The sequence below is a fragment of the Oryctolagus cuniculus genome, chromosome 15 (genome assembly GCF_051225735.1).
Source record: "Oryctolagus cuniculus isolate XC-2025 breed Fujian yellow rabbit chromosome 15, ASM5122573v1, whole genome shotgun sequence".
NCBI classification, from domain to species: Eukaryota; Metazoa; Chordata; class Mammalia; order Lagomorpha; family Leporidae; genus Oryctolagus; species Oryctolagus cuniculus.
In genome coordinates, this window is record NC_142881.1 from 32,611,860 (window position 1) to 32,626,954 (window position 15,095).

The 15,095-nt window shown below is 58.3% G+C and overlaps 1 protein-coding gene across 3 annotated transcripts in view; it reads left to right on the forward strand.

The window, feature by feature from the left end:
• Positions 1–15,095, forward strand: part of SLIT1 (slit guidance ligand 1) — a 168,341-nt gene that overhangs the window by 118,567 nt on the left and 34,679 nt on the right. For 2 of the 3 annotated variants that reach the window (XR_011382336.2, XM_051823458.3), the window contains exons 11-18: positions 118–189; positions 1,956–2,027; positions 2,704–2,847; positions 8,364–8,527; positions 9,192–9,215; positions 9,343–9,487; positions 9,968–10,042; positions 10,199–10,342. Coding sequence is in view for 1 of the 3 variants with exons in the window: in XM_051823458.3 (XP_051679418.2) it covers positions 118–189; positions 1,956–2,027; positions 2,704–2,847; positions 8,364–8,527; positions 9,192–9,215; positions 9,343–9,487; positions 9,968–10,042; positions 10,199–10,342 (840 nt within the window). In the remaining 2 variants the exon portion in view is untranslated. Of the gene's footprint in view, positions 1–117; positions 190–1,955; positions 2,028–2,703; positions 2,848–8,363; positions 8,528–9,191; positions 9,216–9,342; positions 9,488–9,967; positions 10,043–10,198; positions 10,343–11,839; positions 12,842–15,095 lie in introns of those variants that run through there. The other variant, XM_089314629.1, reaches the window with a different exon arrangement.

Below are 15,095 nucleotides of genomic sequence, written 5' to 3' on the forward strand. Positions count from 1 at the left end.
TGAGTGCTCCCCTGTGCGGGCGGCGCGAGGGGCCGGACGTTTCAGAGCCCAGTGGCGGGCGGGCCCCCTGGCCGCCCTTGCCGCTGACCCCAGACCCCCACTGCTGCTCCCCTGCAGAGACCTGAGCAACAACCACATCGCGGAGATCGCGCCCGACGCCTTCCAGGGCCTGCGCTCCCTGAACTCGCTGTGAGTAGCAGCCCTGTTCCCCCTTTCTCCGCCGCGGGGAGGAAGGCCTGGTGGTCTGAGCTGTGGCTCTGGCACCCTTGCCCCCTCCCCCTGACGGAGTTTCCCAGCTTCCTTTGAGACAGGCGTCTTGGCCCCACCTCCCCACAGAAGCCCTAGGAGCTGTGCTCCCAAGCCTCTCCCGGCCTCCTGTGGGGCAGTGACCGCCTGCGGGTGGTGGGAGGCCACGTCTCGCCACCCCTCTCCAGGGTTTCCCAGTCCTTTGGGGTCTGAGAGGGGTGAGGGGGGCCTGTCAGCCAACCAGGCACGGTGCCGGCTCTCCCAGGAACCCTTGCTCACACCCCTGGGCCTTCCAAGCCCCTCACCCTTGGGGGTCCCATGCATTTGGATGGAGAGTGTGCTCAGGGTGCTCTGTGGCTGGGTGAGCCCCCCATGGGTGGGGCATTTGTTGCTCTGAGGAATGAGGGTTTCCCTGCCCTTGGCAGCCCTGGCCATGGGCTTGGTGCAGGCTGGATGCCTGGCAAGTAGAACCAAGTAGAGCTCCCGCTGGGGGGAGTCCAGGAGGCCAGCAGCTCAGTGTGCTGTGTGCATGCCCTCTTCTCTCCGAATAGAGCCCAAGATAGTGGGCGGGGCCAACTGTGCATGGCACCCCTGAAGTTGTGCAGTGTACGACCTATACAGCTGTGCATTCCAGGGTCACTGTCGCTGGCCGAGAAGGCCAGATCCTGGCCAAAATGCAAGGCTCTTCCTCTGAGATGTGAATGCAGCCTCCTAGGTTGGAACGTGTTGGGGGGGGGGGGGATGGAAGGAGGGTTCTGTCGCTCAGGGGTACCTGATCACAGCCATATGGGAACCTTCAGGCTGAGATCATGTTGACAAATCCCATTGGCCTTGTCCACTCCGGTCAGCCTGGTCTCATCTGCTCCAAGTCCCATCGCCTCCACCGCATTGTCCACACAGCGGCTTGAGGGTTGGTTCTGCAGTGGACATCTTAGCTCAGCTCCAAGGCACCCTCAGGCTGGCTGGCTAACGTGCAAGCAGCCGGCCGTTTGTTTCCTCTGCTCAGGCCATCCCGGGTCACCCAGGGGCAGTGACCCTGATGCCATGCTGCAGGAGGCTGTGCTGAGGGCTCTCCACGGGGTTGAGGGTGGCTGACCCTGGGGGTGAGCACACCTACCTTGATGCTTTTACCCATTGATTGATGCTTTTACCCATTCTTGCCTGTGTGTCCATTTTTTGAACTTTTGCCCTCTTCCCTGATGACACGAGGGGTTCATTCACACTGGCGAACTCTGGCAGTGCCGAAGCATAAGAAGCCCACCGCAGTCCCTCCACTTAGTGCTCATGCTGCACAGGCCGCCTGCCTGCTGCTTTTCCCTGTAATTCTCTGAAAACTTGGGAACTCGTCCTACCCGGGGGACACCCCTCCTCTGAGGTCTCCTTTGCTTCCTGGGAGCAGGTTAATGGCCCATGAGGGTTCTCACTTCCCAGACTTCTGTGGCACCTGTGTGTGCAGGCCAGGGAGCCAGCTGCTCCCCGCAGGTCTCGGGCCCACAGCCACCTGTCCCCGCCAGGTACCTGGGTGCAACCTGGAGGCCAGCCACCCTCTCGGAAGACACTCTACTGCCATCTGCTGGCACCTCGCTATAACAAACGTGCCATGAAGATGCCGTGGCTTGGAGTTGGTGCCCTCTGCGGGGGCCCCTCAGAGCGATGCCAGGGCCCGGCGGCTGCCCTCTCACCGTCCCTTTCTGCCTTGTTTTCCCCAGGGTCCTCTATGGGAACAAGATCACAGACCTCCCCCGCGGTGTGTTTTCAGGCCTGTACACCCTACAGCTCCTGTAAGGGCCAGTCCTAGCATGTCTGTGGGGGGGGGGGGGGCAGGGAGGGATCAGCATTCTTATGGCCTTGCCACCTGTCCCTTTGGGCTTCCCTGGGATATGGACTCACTTGAGACCAGGAGCAAGGGAGACAGACAGACCCAGGAGGGCTGGGGCGTTGGCGGGGGCGGGGAGGGGGAGCTGCAGGCTCTGCAGAGGCCGGTTAGAGCTTACGCAGGATGTCGGGGCGCACAGGCTCCTGGGGAGCCCTGTGTGGCAGGGGAACATGCAGACCTGCTCAGTGTCCTGGAAGCATGGGTCAGGACTCTCCCAGGGACCCCAGGCACTGAACGCCAATGCTCCATTTCAGCCGCCTGGGGGTCCTGCCTCCATGGGACCCTGGGAGGGTGGAGGGGTCTCTGGAATGCCTTTGGGCCTCTGCTTTCCTTGTATCTCATGGCTCCTTAATGGGGGAGGGGTGCGGAATGAGATGTCCCCATGCACAGAGAAGGCTACCGGGGTCCCTGGCTCCTCGGCAGGGAGTGGACGGCAGAGGGCTGGGCTCCCAGGCCTGCTCCCTCGGCTCCTCGCTGTGCGACTGTGTGGCCAGGCCAGGCTGGGGAGGGAGCCCGGGGGCCCATGAGGAGCCCGGCCCTGCGCTTCTCCCCTCACCTCCCGGCCCTGGCTCTGCCCGCAGCCTCCTGAATGCCAACAAGATCAACTGCATCCGGCCTGACGCCTTCCAGGATCTGCAGAACCTCTCGCTGCTCTCCCTGTATGACAACAAAATCCAGAGTCTTGCCAGGGGCACCTTCACCTCGCTGCGGGCCATCCAGACGCTGTGAGTGGCCCTCGGGGGCGGCCTCCTCTCCTCCCTCCCTCCCTGCAGGACCCTCAGCTGGGAGCCCCAGCAGGTACACCCTGGAGGTGGAGAACATCCAGCCCACGGAACCGGAACTGTGCAGTCTGGCCCTGCCAAGGCAACCGCAGGCAGGACTCGAAATATAGCAAGTCTATAGCAGGCTCATTTCTTATGTTGATCATTTACATATCCACTGGCCCTTGACAGAAAAAAGGTCCCCGCCCCTGGCCTCGGGGGAGGTTGTGGCCCTGGTCCAGGCAGCTGTCCTGCCCTGGACTGCTGTGCCCACTGCAGGGCCTTACAGAGGAAGGTCACAGACCCTGGGGTACATGATCCTGGCCTCAAGTCCCAGCTGTGCCTCTTATTGGCCCCGGGGATGCATTCGCGGAGGGATGAGGGATTAGAGAGAGCGTTTGGACGTTAGCGCGTGGTAATGCTTGCTCAGTCAGGATGAGGGTAGTGAGAATAGTAATAATAATAATAGTAATAATAATAGTATAGCCCATTGGGTCCAAGACACACATTTGTTTTCATGTGGACGCCTCTGAAATCAAGATGCCTGTGATAATTGGTCACTTAATTGGCAGCTTTTGTCCTCTCTTGAGAGTCCATACAACTTGCAGTGGGCCCTGTCAGATCAGAAGAGCACAGCACTAACAGTGGTGGTTGTAGGTGAAAGCTGGAGCGTAGTAAAGCTGGTCACCTGGTGTTCTCTGTAGTGGAAAACTGCGAGCGTGTGCACACTGGCACCGCGAGCCGCTGCGAAGGGGTCACCGCTTGCCCCCCTGTTGCTTCGTGACTTCTCTCTTCCCTGCCACTCAAGCTATGCTGGAGCAAATCCCGGGCATCGCTTGTCATCTGTCCAGGCTACATGGACGCTTCACAGACACAGCCACAGCCCTGCTATTAGGTCTCAGGATGCACCAGTCAATGCCTTCATCTCATCGAGTCCCTGATAGGGCTCGAATTTCCAGCGTCTCAGAAATGGCATGCAGTCATTTAATACTTTGAACCAGAATCAGGCCTGTGCATTGTAGTTTTTGGCTGATGCCAGCTGACCTCTCCCTTATGTTTTTTTTTTTTTAAGATATATTTGAAAGTCAGAGTTATAGAGAGGCAAGGGGGGTGGGAATCTTCCGTCTGCTGGTTCATTTCCCAGATGGGAGCAACAGCTGGGGCTGGGCCAGGCCAAAGCCGGGAGGAGGAATTCAGCCTGGGTCTGAATCCAGGGACCCAATCACTTAGGCCGTCATCGCTGCCTCTGGGATTGTGCCTTAGGAGCAAGCTGGGACTTGAACCCAGGCCCTCTGGTATGGATGTGGGTATCCAAAGCAATGCCTTAACCACCACACCACACTCCTATCCCATCGACTGTTTTTATGACAGAGAGAGATGCCTCAGACTTCATGTGCCTCCCAGGGCCAGGACACAGTTCTCCCTACTAAGTCAGCCTGCCAAAATCAGTCAGTCAGTCAGTCTGTCAGCCAGTCAGGCGTGATGCTGAGTAAGCTCCAAACTGGGATGTGCTCAGGGAAGCCCTGACGGTGGCTGATGTAGATATCTGGGGAGTGAACCAGCAGATGTGAGATCTCTCTTAGTGTCAGTGTCTCTGTCTCTCTGCCTTTCAAATAAATAAATAATAAAAATAAGAACAAGTAACAGCCTTTGATCTCCGTGCTTGGACCCCTTAATTTTGGGGGTATCCTTTGGTGGTGACATTGGATTCTTTTTTTAAAAAGATTTTATTTATTTATCTGCGAGGCAGAGTTACAAACAGAGAGAGGGAGAGACTGAGAGAGAGGTCTTCCACCTGCTGGTTCACTACCCAAATGGCCGCAACGGCCGGAGCTGAGCTGATCCGAAGCCAGGAGCTTCATCCAGATTTCCCAAGCAAGTGCAGGGGTCCAAGCACTTGGGCCATCTCCCACTGCTTTCCCAGGCCACAGCAGAGAGCTGGATGGGAAGAGGAGCAGCTGGGATACGAACCAGCGCCCATATGGGATGCTGGCGCTGCAGACGGAGGCTTAGCCCACTGTGCCACAGCGCCAGCACCCGAAGGGGCCAGTGCAGTTGTGCTTTAGAACAGAGCCCTGCTGAGCGGCTGGAATGCCTTGGCGGGACGAAACGTCTCCTCACCTGCCGTGTGCTCAAACGGAGGCCTTGGAGGGCCCCTCTGTCCCACGTCTTTACTTCCGAGCTGCAGTTTGGCTGGCTGAGCTGACTGCGGGGGCCCTGGTGTGCATCCAGCATTAACACTATGGTGGCCACTGTAACTGCTGGGCAGGCTGTCCATCAGATCCCAGCTGCAGGGGACGCGGGGCGGGTTCCCGTGGGTGGAGCAGAAGTACAGCGCCGGCTCCCTGGGGCCTGTGCATGCAACAGGATGTCGGTCACAAAGACAAGCTCATTAGAGCCCACACGTTCGCTGTCAGCCCAGCTCCTGCTAATTAATTTACAGATAGCTGGGGGCAGGAAGATGGAGCCCCACGGGGAAAGCTTGCCAAGTGTGTGTGTGAGGTGAGAGGCAGCAGGGAGACGTGGGCAAGGTGCGTGGGTGTAGGCAGCTGCGGAACGTCTGAGAGCTGCCGTGGCCCAGGACCAACACCCGTGAGCCTTGGGGCTGGGGAGGGGTGAGGGGCTCGTGTGAGCCCCTGTTCCTTGCACGTATCGTCTTAGTCAGTACCTACACGGCTCGCGGGAGGTAGGGTCTCTCATCCACGGTGTCACTCGTAAGGAAACGAAGGCAGATGGTGGTTACGGGACTCGCCCTCGGTGCCGAGCGTCCGCTGGAACAGGACTGTGATTTCGGCTGTCGTTTGACCATCGCTGACCTAGTCCGAGACTCGCCCTCAACTGTGCTTTCGCTGTAGGCATAGTGAAAATAGTGCTGACAGTGTAGCACAAGGCAGAGCCTGTGGACGCCTGTCACAGATTAACAACACAAGCATAATTCAGGACAAGAGAAAAGGAAAGGCAAACCCAAGCCACCATCAGATTTTCTTTTCTAAAAAAGAAATCAGGGGCCAGTACTCTGGCATAGTGGGCTGGGCCGCCGCCTGCGGCGCTGGTTTGTGTCCTGGCCATTCCACTTCCCATCCAGCTCCCTGCTAACGTCACTGGGAAAGCAGCAGAGGATGGCACAAGTGCTTGGGCCCCTGCACCTGCTCCAAGCTCCTGGCTTTAGATCCCTCAGTTCCAGCTGTTGTGGCCATTTGCAGAGTAAACCACCTGCTGGTTCACTTCCCAAATGTCCACAACAGCCAGGAGGCCAAAACCTGGAACCCTCAACCTAGGACCCTTACTTGGGTGGCAGGGATCCAGCTACCATAGCCTCCCGGGGTCTGCACTAGCAGGAAGCTGGGCTCAGGAGTGGAGCCTGGACGGATCCCAGCTGCTCTGATGGGGGACACCGGTGACCACCACGTGGAGCATCTGCCTCCAGGGAATTCCAGCTGTGACTCCTTTGTGCCTGTCCAAGAAGGGTGCCGAGGGTCCATCCGCTCTTTCTTCCCTTCCACTGCCCGCAGTGCTCTTGCTCTCGAGGGTGACCGCCCGGCCCCGTAGCCAGCTGGCTTCCGGCTGTGCCGTTTAGCACTGCCCACTTTTCCCAAACCCGTCTGCTGATCTTGCCCCTCAGCATTTGTCCCCCATGGAAACCTGCCCTTTGTCACTGTTTTAAAAAATCCATTTTTGTAATCAAATGCTTGAGTTTGTATAGAAGCCACTTGCCCCTGTGGGTGGTTCCAATTTTGTAGGTTTTTTTTTTTTTGGGGGGGGGGTGTCTGTGGGAGGCACAGATAACCTGCTGCTAAAAGGGATGTGTCCTGTTCTGTCCCACGTGAATGTTGACCTGTGCCCGACAATATCACTGAGTTGATTATAAACAGTTTTCTGCCAAAAGTGAAACCAGGGGAAGCTGGAGGTGGAGGCAGGGGTGTGAAGGCCCAGACAGGTGTGGCTGGGGAGCTGGGGCAGCTTTCTAAGGATCTGCAGTCCGTGCTGGGAGACACAGCCAGCACAGTGGCTCCATGGGGCTCCAGAAAGGGCAGGAGGGGCCTGGCGCAGCTGGTGGAGCCAAGAGGACCAGGCCTTAGGCCAGAGAGAGCAAGCGAGGGCCTGGCCAGGGCCAGTTGGCAGAGCCAGGAGGTGGTGGATGGGAGAGAGCACAGCCAAGGTCTGAGCTGTGCTGGGAGCTTGTGTGAGGAGCTCCGCAGTTGCGGCCACAGGTCACGTGGGGGCAGGCTGGTGTCCCTGAGCCACCTGCCCCCTCAGTCGGGTGCCTGGTCTCTGACTTCCTTTCCAGGACCGGCTTCTTGCTGGCGGTGCGGGTGGTGGTTCAACGCGTTGTGTCCTTGGCACGGACGTGCGAGATCCAGATGAGTTATGGGCTCCTGGCTTCAGCCAGGCCCAGCCCTAGCTGCTGTGGGCATTTGGAGAGTGAATGAGCAGATGGGAGATCTCTTCCTGTCTGTCTCCGTCTCTGCCTTTCAAATACAATGAAAAAAAAAAAAAAAAAAAAAGACAGCCTGAACTGATGACATTCAGATGGAGGGAATGTGGCCATGGTACGACTCCGAGTCCTTCTGTGCGCAGTCCCTGGCTCTCTGTCGGGCACAGCAGCCAGCACAGGTGCAGAGTACTCTTCCCTGGCTGTCTCTGCACAGCCACAGAAGAGCATGCCCGGTGCTGTGGTTGCCCAGGCACAGGTGGGCAGGCCTGGGACAGGGGCGTTCAGATGTGGCTGCTCTGAACCTGCTGGGGTGGTCAGGGCCTGCAGGCAGGAAGGTCACCGTGAGGTTGCCGTTAGCAACTGCTCACCATGATCACTGGCTGGTGACCCCAGCAGCCCGGGAGCGACTTTGAGTAAGCAGCCACGCGCTGGTGTTTTCGGAGTTGTTCTGTGTCAAGATGCCTGTAAAATGGTCAAGGAGAGGAGCCCCATGGCAAGGAGTGGGAATGGTGACTCCAAGTGCAGCCCAGGGGTCCAGCAGGTCCAGCCCTGCCCCCGGGCCCCGTTCCCTTCCTTGGGAGTGGCTGTGGGAGACAGGCTGCTGCAGAGGGGAACAAACCAAGGCCATGGCCGCTGGGGAGGCCCAGAGGGTGACGGCTCTGGGTGCCGTACCCTTCGTTCCCTTGGCTGTGAAGGGAGAGGGACACTGTGGCCAGCCTCTAGGCTCCTCCTCCCTCTGCTCAGGGCAGCAGAAGGGACACAGCGAGGCGTAGAGGGGCGTGTGGCAGCGTCAGAAGGAAGCTCCGGGGTCTGAGAGGCTCAGGCTGCAGAGCCTGGCCCGGAGATGCACTGGTGGGGCTTCCCTCTCCTGCATGGCAGGTGCGCCCTGGTGGTCCCCGCCTCCATTTCTCCCATGGCCAGCCCTGGACTTCAGCTATGCTGGCCCCAGCAGGCAGCAGGGCCCTGTTCAGATGGGGGTCAGGACACACGGACGGCACTGGTTTGTAGCCCTTGTTCCTGATGGTTCCACTACCCCTCTGGACAGGCACCTGGCCCAGAACCCTTTCATCTGCGACTGTAGCCTCAAGTGGCTGGCGGACTTCCTGCGCACCAACCCCATTGAGACGAGTGGGGCCCGCTGCGCCAGCCCCCGGCGCCTCGCCAACAAGCGCATCGGGCAGATCAAGAGCAAGAAGTTCCGGTGCTCAGGTAGCTGCCTGCCTGCCCGCCTGTCCACCTGTCTGTCTGACGAGCTTCTGTCTGCACAGTGATCCAGGGGTGTTTCCTGGATGGCTTTGAATTGGGTCCCCTGCTGGAGGGACCATGCCGGGAGGGGGGGGTGGTTACACTCCTCACTGAGGCCTAGGGAAGGGGCAGGGCTTACTGAAGGCCCCAGGGAGAGGGCCCAAGTCCTTGACTTTCAAGACACTGGGGAGGGCTGGGCGATTTGTTGGATGAGATGGGTACCCCTCCAGGCTTTGGGTTGGCCGGAGTGGCCTCAGGTACAGCAGTGCAATTGGCCTATGGCTGGGTACAGTGCGAGTCAGGCTCTGAGCCCCGACCCTGGTCAGGGCCCGAGACCACCCTTGCCCCCCGCCATCTGTAAGGTCCCCGCCTTGCACTGTTGCAAGAGGCAGGATGATGGTTCTGCTGCTCCTTGCAGGAGGTTGAATTGGACGTGGTCCTGCCCCAGCATCGGCCTGGGCCAGGAAAAGGGATGCCCTGTAACAAGGCCTTCTGCACTCTGGGGCTGGGCAGATGGGCTCTGGGGACCCCATGTCGGGTACCAGCCGGGCAGGGGGACCCAGGCCCAGGGTGGGCCTGTGAACCCTGGCTGTTCCCTGCATTGTGGTATTTCTGCCTCTCTCCCCAGCCAAAGAGCAGTACTTCATTCCAGGTAGGAAAGAGGGTGACTGAGGCCAGCCCAGGGTGGGGGAGGGGCATGGTGGCAGTGGGTGGCAGGCTGGGGGCCCGGGAGACCCTGGGTGCCATGGCTGAAGGAACCTTTCCCGCTTCTCCTATAGGCACAGAGGACTATCAGCTCAACAGTGAGTGCAACAGTGACGTCGTCTGTCCCCACAAGTGCCGCTGCGAGGCCAGCGTGGTGGAGTGCTCCAGCCTGAAGCTCACCAAGATTCCTGAGCGCATCCCGCAGTCCACGGCCGAGCTGTGAGCGCCCCCGACCCCCAGCTCCCACTGACCCTTCTGGGCCTGCTCTGGCTTTGCCCTGCGATATCTGGGGGAGCCCTGCAAACCCAGGCTGACTCCAGCAGGCAGCAGCCCCCCCCGCTGTTGTCTGTGTCCAAGTCTAGCCCCCAGGGCAGGACACCAACCCAGCTTCTGACTTCTTTGGGAGAGCATGATTCCCAACCCCTGTAACTATTTGTTTCCTTCCTCAACCTCTAAAAACAGGAATTTGTTCACCTGCTATGCAGGTGCATAGAGCCCTGTGTGCAGCTGTCTCATGGGTGGGCATTTTCATAGCAGTTTTAGTGTTAAAAATATCCTCAGTCACTGGTTCAGCCTCGCCTTCGAATAGGAGCAGTTGGCCAGCTGAATGTGTCCGGGAGTCCCCTGCGTTGAGTCCCAGCTCGGAAGGTGCTTCCCCGTCCCCGTGTGGATCTAAGCTCTCCTCTTGGCCTCTTACAGACGGCTGAACAACAATGAGATCGCCATCCTCGAGGCCACGGGGATGTTCAAGAAACTCACACATCTGAAGAAAATGTGAGTTCCTGGCTGGCGGGCAGGCTGCCCATCAGGACCCTGGCTGAGAAGGGTGGGGGCAGGGCTGCCAGGCTGGGGGCTGGGTGCAGGAAGGGAGGGGCCTGAGCCTGGGGAGGGGACGGGCCGTTCGTCATCCCCACCCCACGCCTCTCCCAGCAACCTGAGCAACAACAAGGTGTCTGAGATCGAAGATGGGGCCTTTGAGGGTGCGGCCTCCGTGAGCGAGCTGCACCTGACAGCCAACCAGCTGGAGTCCATCCGCAGTGGCATGTTCCGGGGGCTGGACGGCCTGAGGACCCTGTGAGTGTGTGGGGCTGGGGGGCGGGGCGCTCCAAGGAGGGCCACGCCAAGCCTTGGGGTGGGTAGATGCACTCAGAGGGAGACGCTCCCCTGCCCCCGCTGGCAGGAGGGTGGGGGTAGCAGAGGACCCTTCCCGCAGTGGGAACTCCTCTGTGGTAAGGCCCAGTTTTGTTCCTGGGGCATGGGGCCAGTCCTGGGGCCTCCCTGTGGTCCAGGGTGTGTGCTCAGGAGTGGTCGGCACAGCTGCAGCAGGAGGGGCTGGCTGGCCCGTGGCAGGGACCTCACTGAGGTGACTCAGTGGGTATAGATGGGGCAGCAGGGACATTGCTCCACCCCTGGGCTTGTGGGCTCCACGAGTCAGAGCCCAGCCAGAGCTAACCAGCCACCCGGAGCTCAGAGAGACCCCTCATGTATGCCACGGGGATGAGGTGGGGTCTCCCCTCTGCACCCAGTGGTGCTGGCTCCTCCCATGAGCAGATGGACATTGGCTGCCAGTAGAAAAGGCTCTCTCTGTACAGTGGGACTCCGTGGCAATGGGAATGTGTTGTGTCCACGCAACCCAATCCAGGAGCCTTGTGGGCTGCGGGGCGCTTATGTAACTGTTTGGTTAAAATCCTGGGTAGTTACAAGTGGGTGTTGGACAAGCGGCTCTCAAAGCTACCTGCCTGGCTTGCTGGGTTTAGATTCCCCTTCTGAGCACGGGCCATTGAAGTGGCAGGCAAATGGGTGTGTGAGGGGCCCACTGTTCGTTTCACTTGTTTGCAGGTGTATAGAGGTATATACCTGCACGTACGAGGGTGCCTCAGAAAGCGAGTGGGGCGATGGAATCCAATGATAAGTTTAGGGGTCAGTGTTGTGGTGCAGTGGGTTCAGCCACTGCTTGCCATGCAGACATCCATATTGGAGTGCTGTTTGAGTCCCAGCTGCTCCACTTCCAATCCAGCTTCTTGCTACTGTGCTTGGGAAGGTGCTTGGGCCCTTGCACCTACATAGGAGATCATGATGGAGTTCCTGACTCCTAGCTTCAGCCTGGGCCAGGCCTGACTTTTGCAGCCATTTGGGGAGTGAACCAATGGAAGATACCTTTCTACCTCTCTCTGTCTGTCTCTCTGCCTGTAAAATAAATAAATCTTTTCTTAAAAAAAGATTTATTCTTATGCAAAAATTTTGAAATCCATGTGCAGTTTTTTTATACATGCTTTTCCCATGAACTTTTTGAAGACCCCTCGTCTATCTCTGTGAAGCCATCACCATAATCCATGCTGTACACATACCCTGTCCCAGGCAGGTGTTTAGCTGTGGGGAGCAGCTCGGACTAGACTAAGTTACTGGAATTAAGACTTATTCTATGCATCTGCTCTCCTCTGTGGGGAGCAGCCCGGACTGGACTGAGTTACTGGAATTAAGACTTATTCTATGCATCTGCTCTCCCACAATATGGCGCTGGGAGAGAGGTAAACAGCTTCCGCACAGCTGCCTCCAGTTCAACCAATAAACTGTAGGACTTGCTCCTGATTGGAGAGCAGCGTACTCGGCGTGTGGGCAGCCGAGTTGGGATTGGCGGAGGAGGACTATAAAGGAGGAGAGAGACGGCATGCACCAGGAACATCTATGGGGAACATCTAGCTGAAGGAACGCCCGTGCAGCCCCCGAGAAGAGCCGGCCGGCGGTGTGCCGCTCCCCTGCGGAAGTGGGGAATGTGGCCAGGGGGAACTGCCCTTCCACGGAGGTGGAAGGGATAGTAGCCAACCCGGGAAGAACCAGCAGCAAACCCGGGGAGGGCCGAGCAGACAAAAAGAACAGCGCAGGGTCCTGTGTTGCTCCTCCACGAAGAGGGGGAGCGACATAATGGTGCCGTGACTCGGATATGAAGCCTAGGCAGGGCTTAGTGTCGTTCCTCCACGAAGAGGGGGAGCGACATAATGGTGCCGTGACTCGGATAGGAAACCTGACTCGGATAGGAAACCTAGCTCGGATAGGAAACCTAGCTTGGATAGGAAACCTAGGACGGATAAAAAACTTAGGAGGGAAGAAACGGGAAGAAACGGGAAGAAATGGGAAAATTACCGGAGAGAGAGACTAGCAAACAGCCTAGGGAAAAGCCGGACGAAAAAGGGGCCGGAAGAAGCTATTGAAAGCCTAGGCATAGACTTGGATATGGACTGTGGGAAAGAAGTTAGGATTTGAAAGCGAAAGTGAAAGCTTTCATAGACTCGGATGCGGACTATGGTGGGGAAGCTAGGAGATTGAAAGCGAAAGTGAAACCTGGAGGAGGCTTGGACTCGGATACGGACTGTGGGGAGTAGCCAGGAGAAATGAGAGGAATATTGTTGGAAGAAAACTTAAGGAAACATACCGGGTAGAGAGAAATGTTAGGGAGGATGAAGCCGCGAGTGCAGGCCAAGCCATCTTGGAATTCTTCAAGTCACCCCGGGGAGCAAGAGGCGAAGATCTGGAACCAGAGGCAGAGACGTGGGCCGCCAGGTTGGAATTCGCCAGGTTAGTCCGGGGAACTTGGACTGAATGCCGGTGGTGGCGGAAACATTCGCGAAAGCCGCCGCGTGCAGAGAGAGCACGGGGCGTTGGCGCGAGGCCGTGGTGCGGGCGCGAAGTGCGTGGAGACCGCGGAGCGTGCGCGCAGAGCCGGGAACCCGCCGGCGGGGCGAGGCGCCGGGAAGCCGCGCAGAGCCGTGAAGCCGCCGCGGGGCGGGCGCCGGCGGGGCGAGGCGCCGGGAAGCCGCGCAAAGCCGGGAAGCTGCGCAGATGAGAGAGGCGCGGGCTGAAGCGGCTCAGCCAGGAAGCCGCCGAGAAGCAGCCTCGGGGCGGGCGCAGCCGGGAAGCCGCGGGGATAAGAATGAGAGCGGGAAGCCGCAGGGATAAGAGAAACAGAAGTTTAGAAGTAAAGTGAGAAAAATAGGAATGCTGGAAGATAGAAGTAAAATGGGAGAAATAGGAATGCCCGGAGATAGAGAAATAGAGAAATAAAAAGGCCTCCCTACAACACTGCAATGTGAGAGCTTGGATTCGGTCTGCCTAATCAAGTGAGGCGATGAGCACCTGCGGGCAGCTAGCAGCTTATGCGCCGCAGGTCACCGAAGACAGGCACGAATTAACATCAGTAAGGCTTCCCCACAATGTAACAATTAGGAGGCTTGGATTCGGTCTGCCTGATTTAAGGCGGTAAGCGCCAGCAAGCAGCTCGACCAGAGTATGAGCTGCAGGTCACCGAAGATAGGCACGAACCAACACTAATAAGTCTCCCCCACAAAAAGGCAATGAGAAGGCTTGGATTCGGTTTGCCTGATAGAGCTTGTAAGCCCCTGCAGGCAGAGCAAAGCATGCGCTGCAGGGCACCGAACACAGGCACGCATCAGCGCCTAAAAACCTCCTCACAACATGGCGAAGAGAGGACCCGGATTCGGTTTGCCTGATGGATAGGACTTGTAAGAGCCTGTGGCAACTCTAGCAAGTAGAGCAGAGTGTGTGCTGCGGGACACCGAAGACAGGCGCGTATCAACGCCAAAAAAAAAATAAAAAGAAAGGGGGATCTGTGGGGAGCAGCTCGGACTAGACTAAGTTACTGGAATTAAGACTTATTCTATGCATCTGCTCTCCTCTGTGGGGAGCAGCCCGGACTGGACTGAGTTACTGGAATTAAGACTTATTCTATGCATCTGCTCTCCCACAATATGGCGCTGGGAGAGAGGTAAACAGCTTCCGCACAGCTGCCTCCAGTTCAACCAATAAACTGTAGGACTTGCTCCTGATTGGAGAGCAGCGTACTCGGCGTGTGGGCAGCCGAGTTGGGATTGGCGGAGGAGGACTATAAAGGAGGAGAGAGACGGCATGCACCAGGAACATCTATGGGGAACATCTAGCTGAAGGAACGCCCGTGCAGCCCCCGAGAAGAGCCGGCCGGCGGTGTGCCGCTCCCCTGCGGAAGTGGGGAATGTGGCCAGGGGGAACTGCCCTTCCACGGAGGTGGAAGGGATAGTAGCCAACCCGGGAAGAACCAGCAGCAAACCCGGGGAGGGCCGAGCAGACAAAAAGAACAGCGCAGGGTCCTGTGTTGCTCCTCCACGAAGAGGGGGAGCGACATAATGGTGCCGTGACTCGGATATGAAGCCTAGGCAGGGCTTAGTGTCGTTCCTCCACGAAGAGGGGGAGCGACATTTAGCCACTAAGGAGCCCATGTCCCACACCAGAGTGCTTGGTTCTGGCTCCTGATTCCAGCTTCCTGACCGTGCAGACCCTGGAAAACAGCAGTGATGGCTCAAGTGTTTAGGTGTCTGCCACCCATGTGGGAGAGGGGATGGAGTTCCTGGCTCCTGCCTTGGCCTGTCCCAGCCCCAGGCATTGCGGGCATTTGAGCGGTGAGCCAGCAAATGGCAGGAGAGAGAGAGGGAGGGAGAGAGAGAGAGAGAGAGAGAGAGAGAGAGAGAGAGGTGTTTTCCATTCACTGGTTCACTCCCCAAATGGCTGCAATGCCTGGAGCTGGGCCAGGCAGAAGCCAGGAGCCAAGAGCTTCCTCCAGGTCTCCCATGTGGGTGCAGGGGCCTAAGTACTTGGGCCATCCTCACTGCTTTCCCAGGCACATTAGCAGGGAGCCGGATTGGAAGTGGAGCAGCCAGGACTCAAGCTGGCACCCATTTGGGATGCTGGTGCTGCAGATGGTAGCTTAACCTGCTGCGTCATGGCGCCAGCCCTGAACCAGGTGCTAGAGGGTAGCCAGTGGCTGTTCAGGTAGAGACGA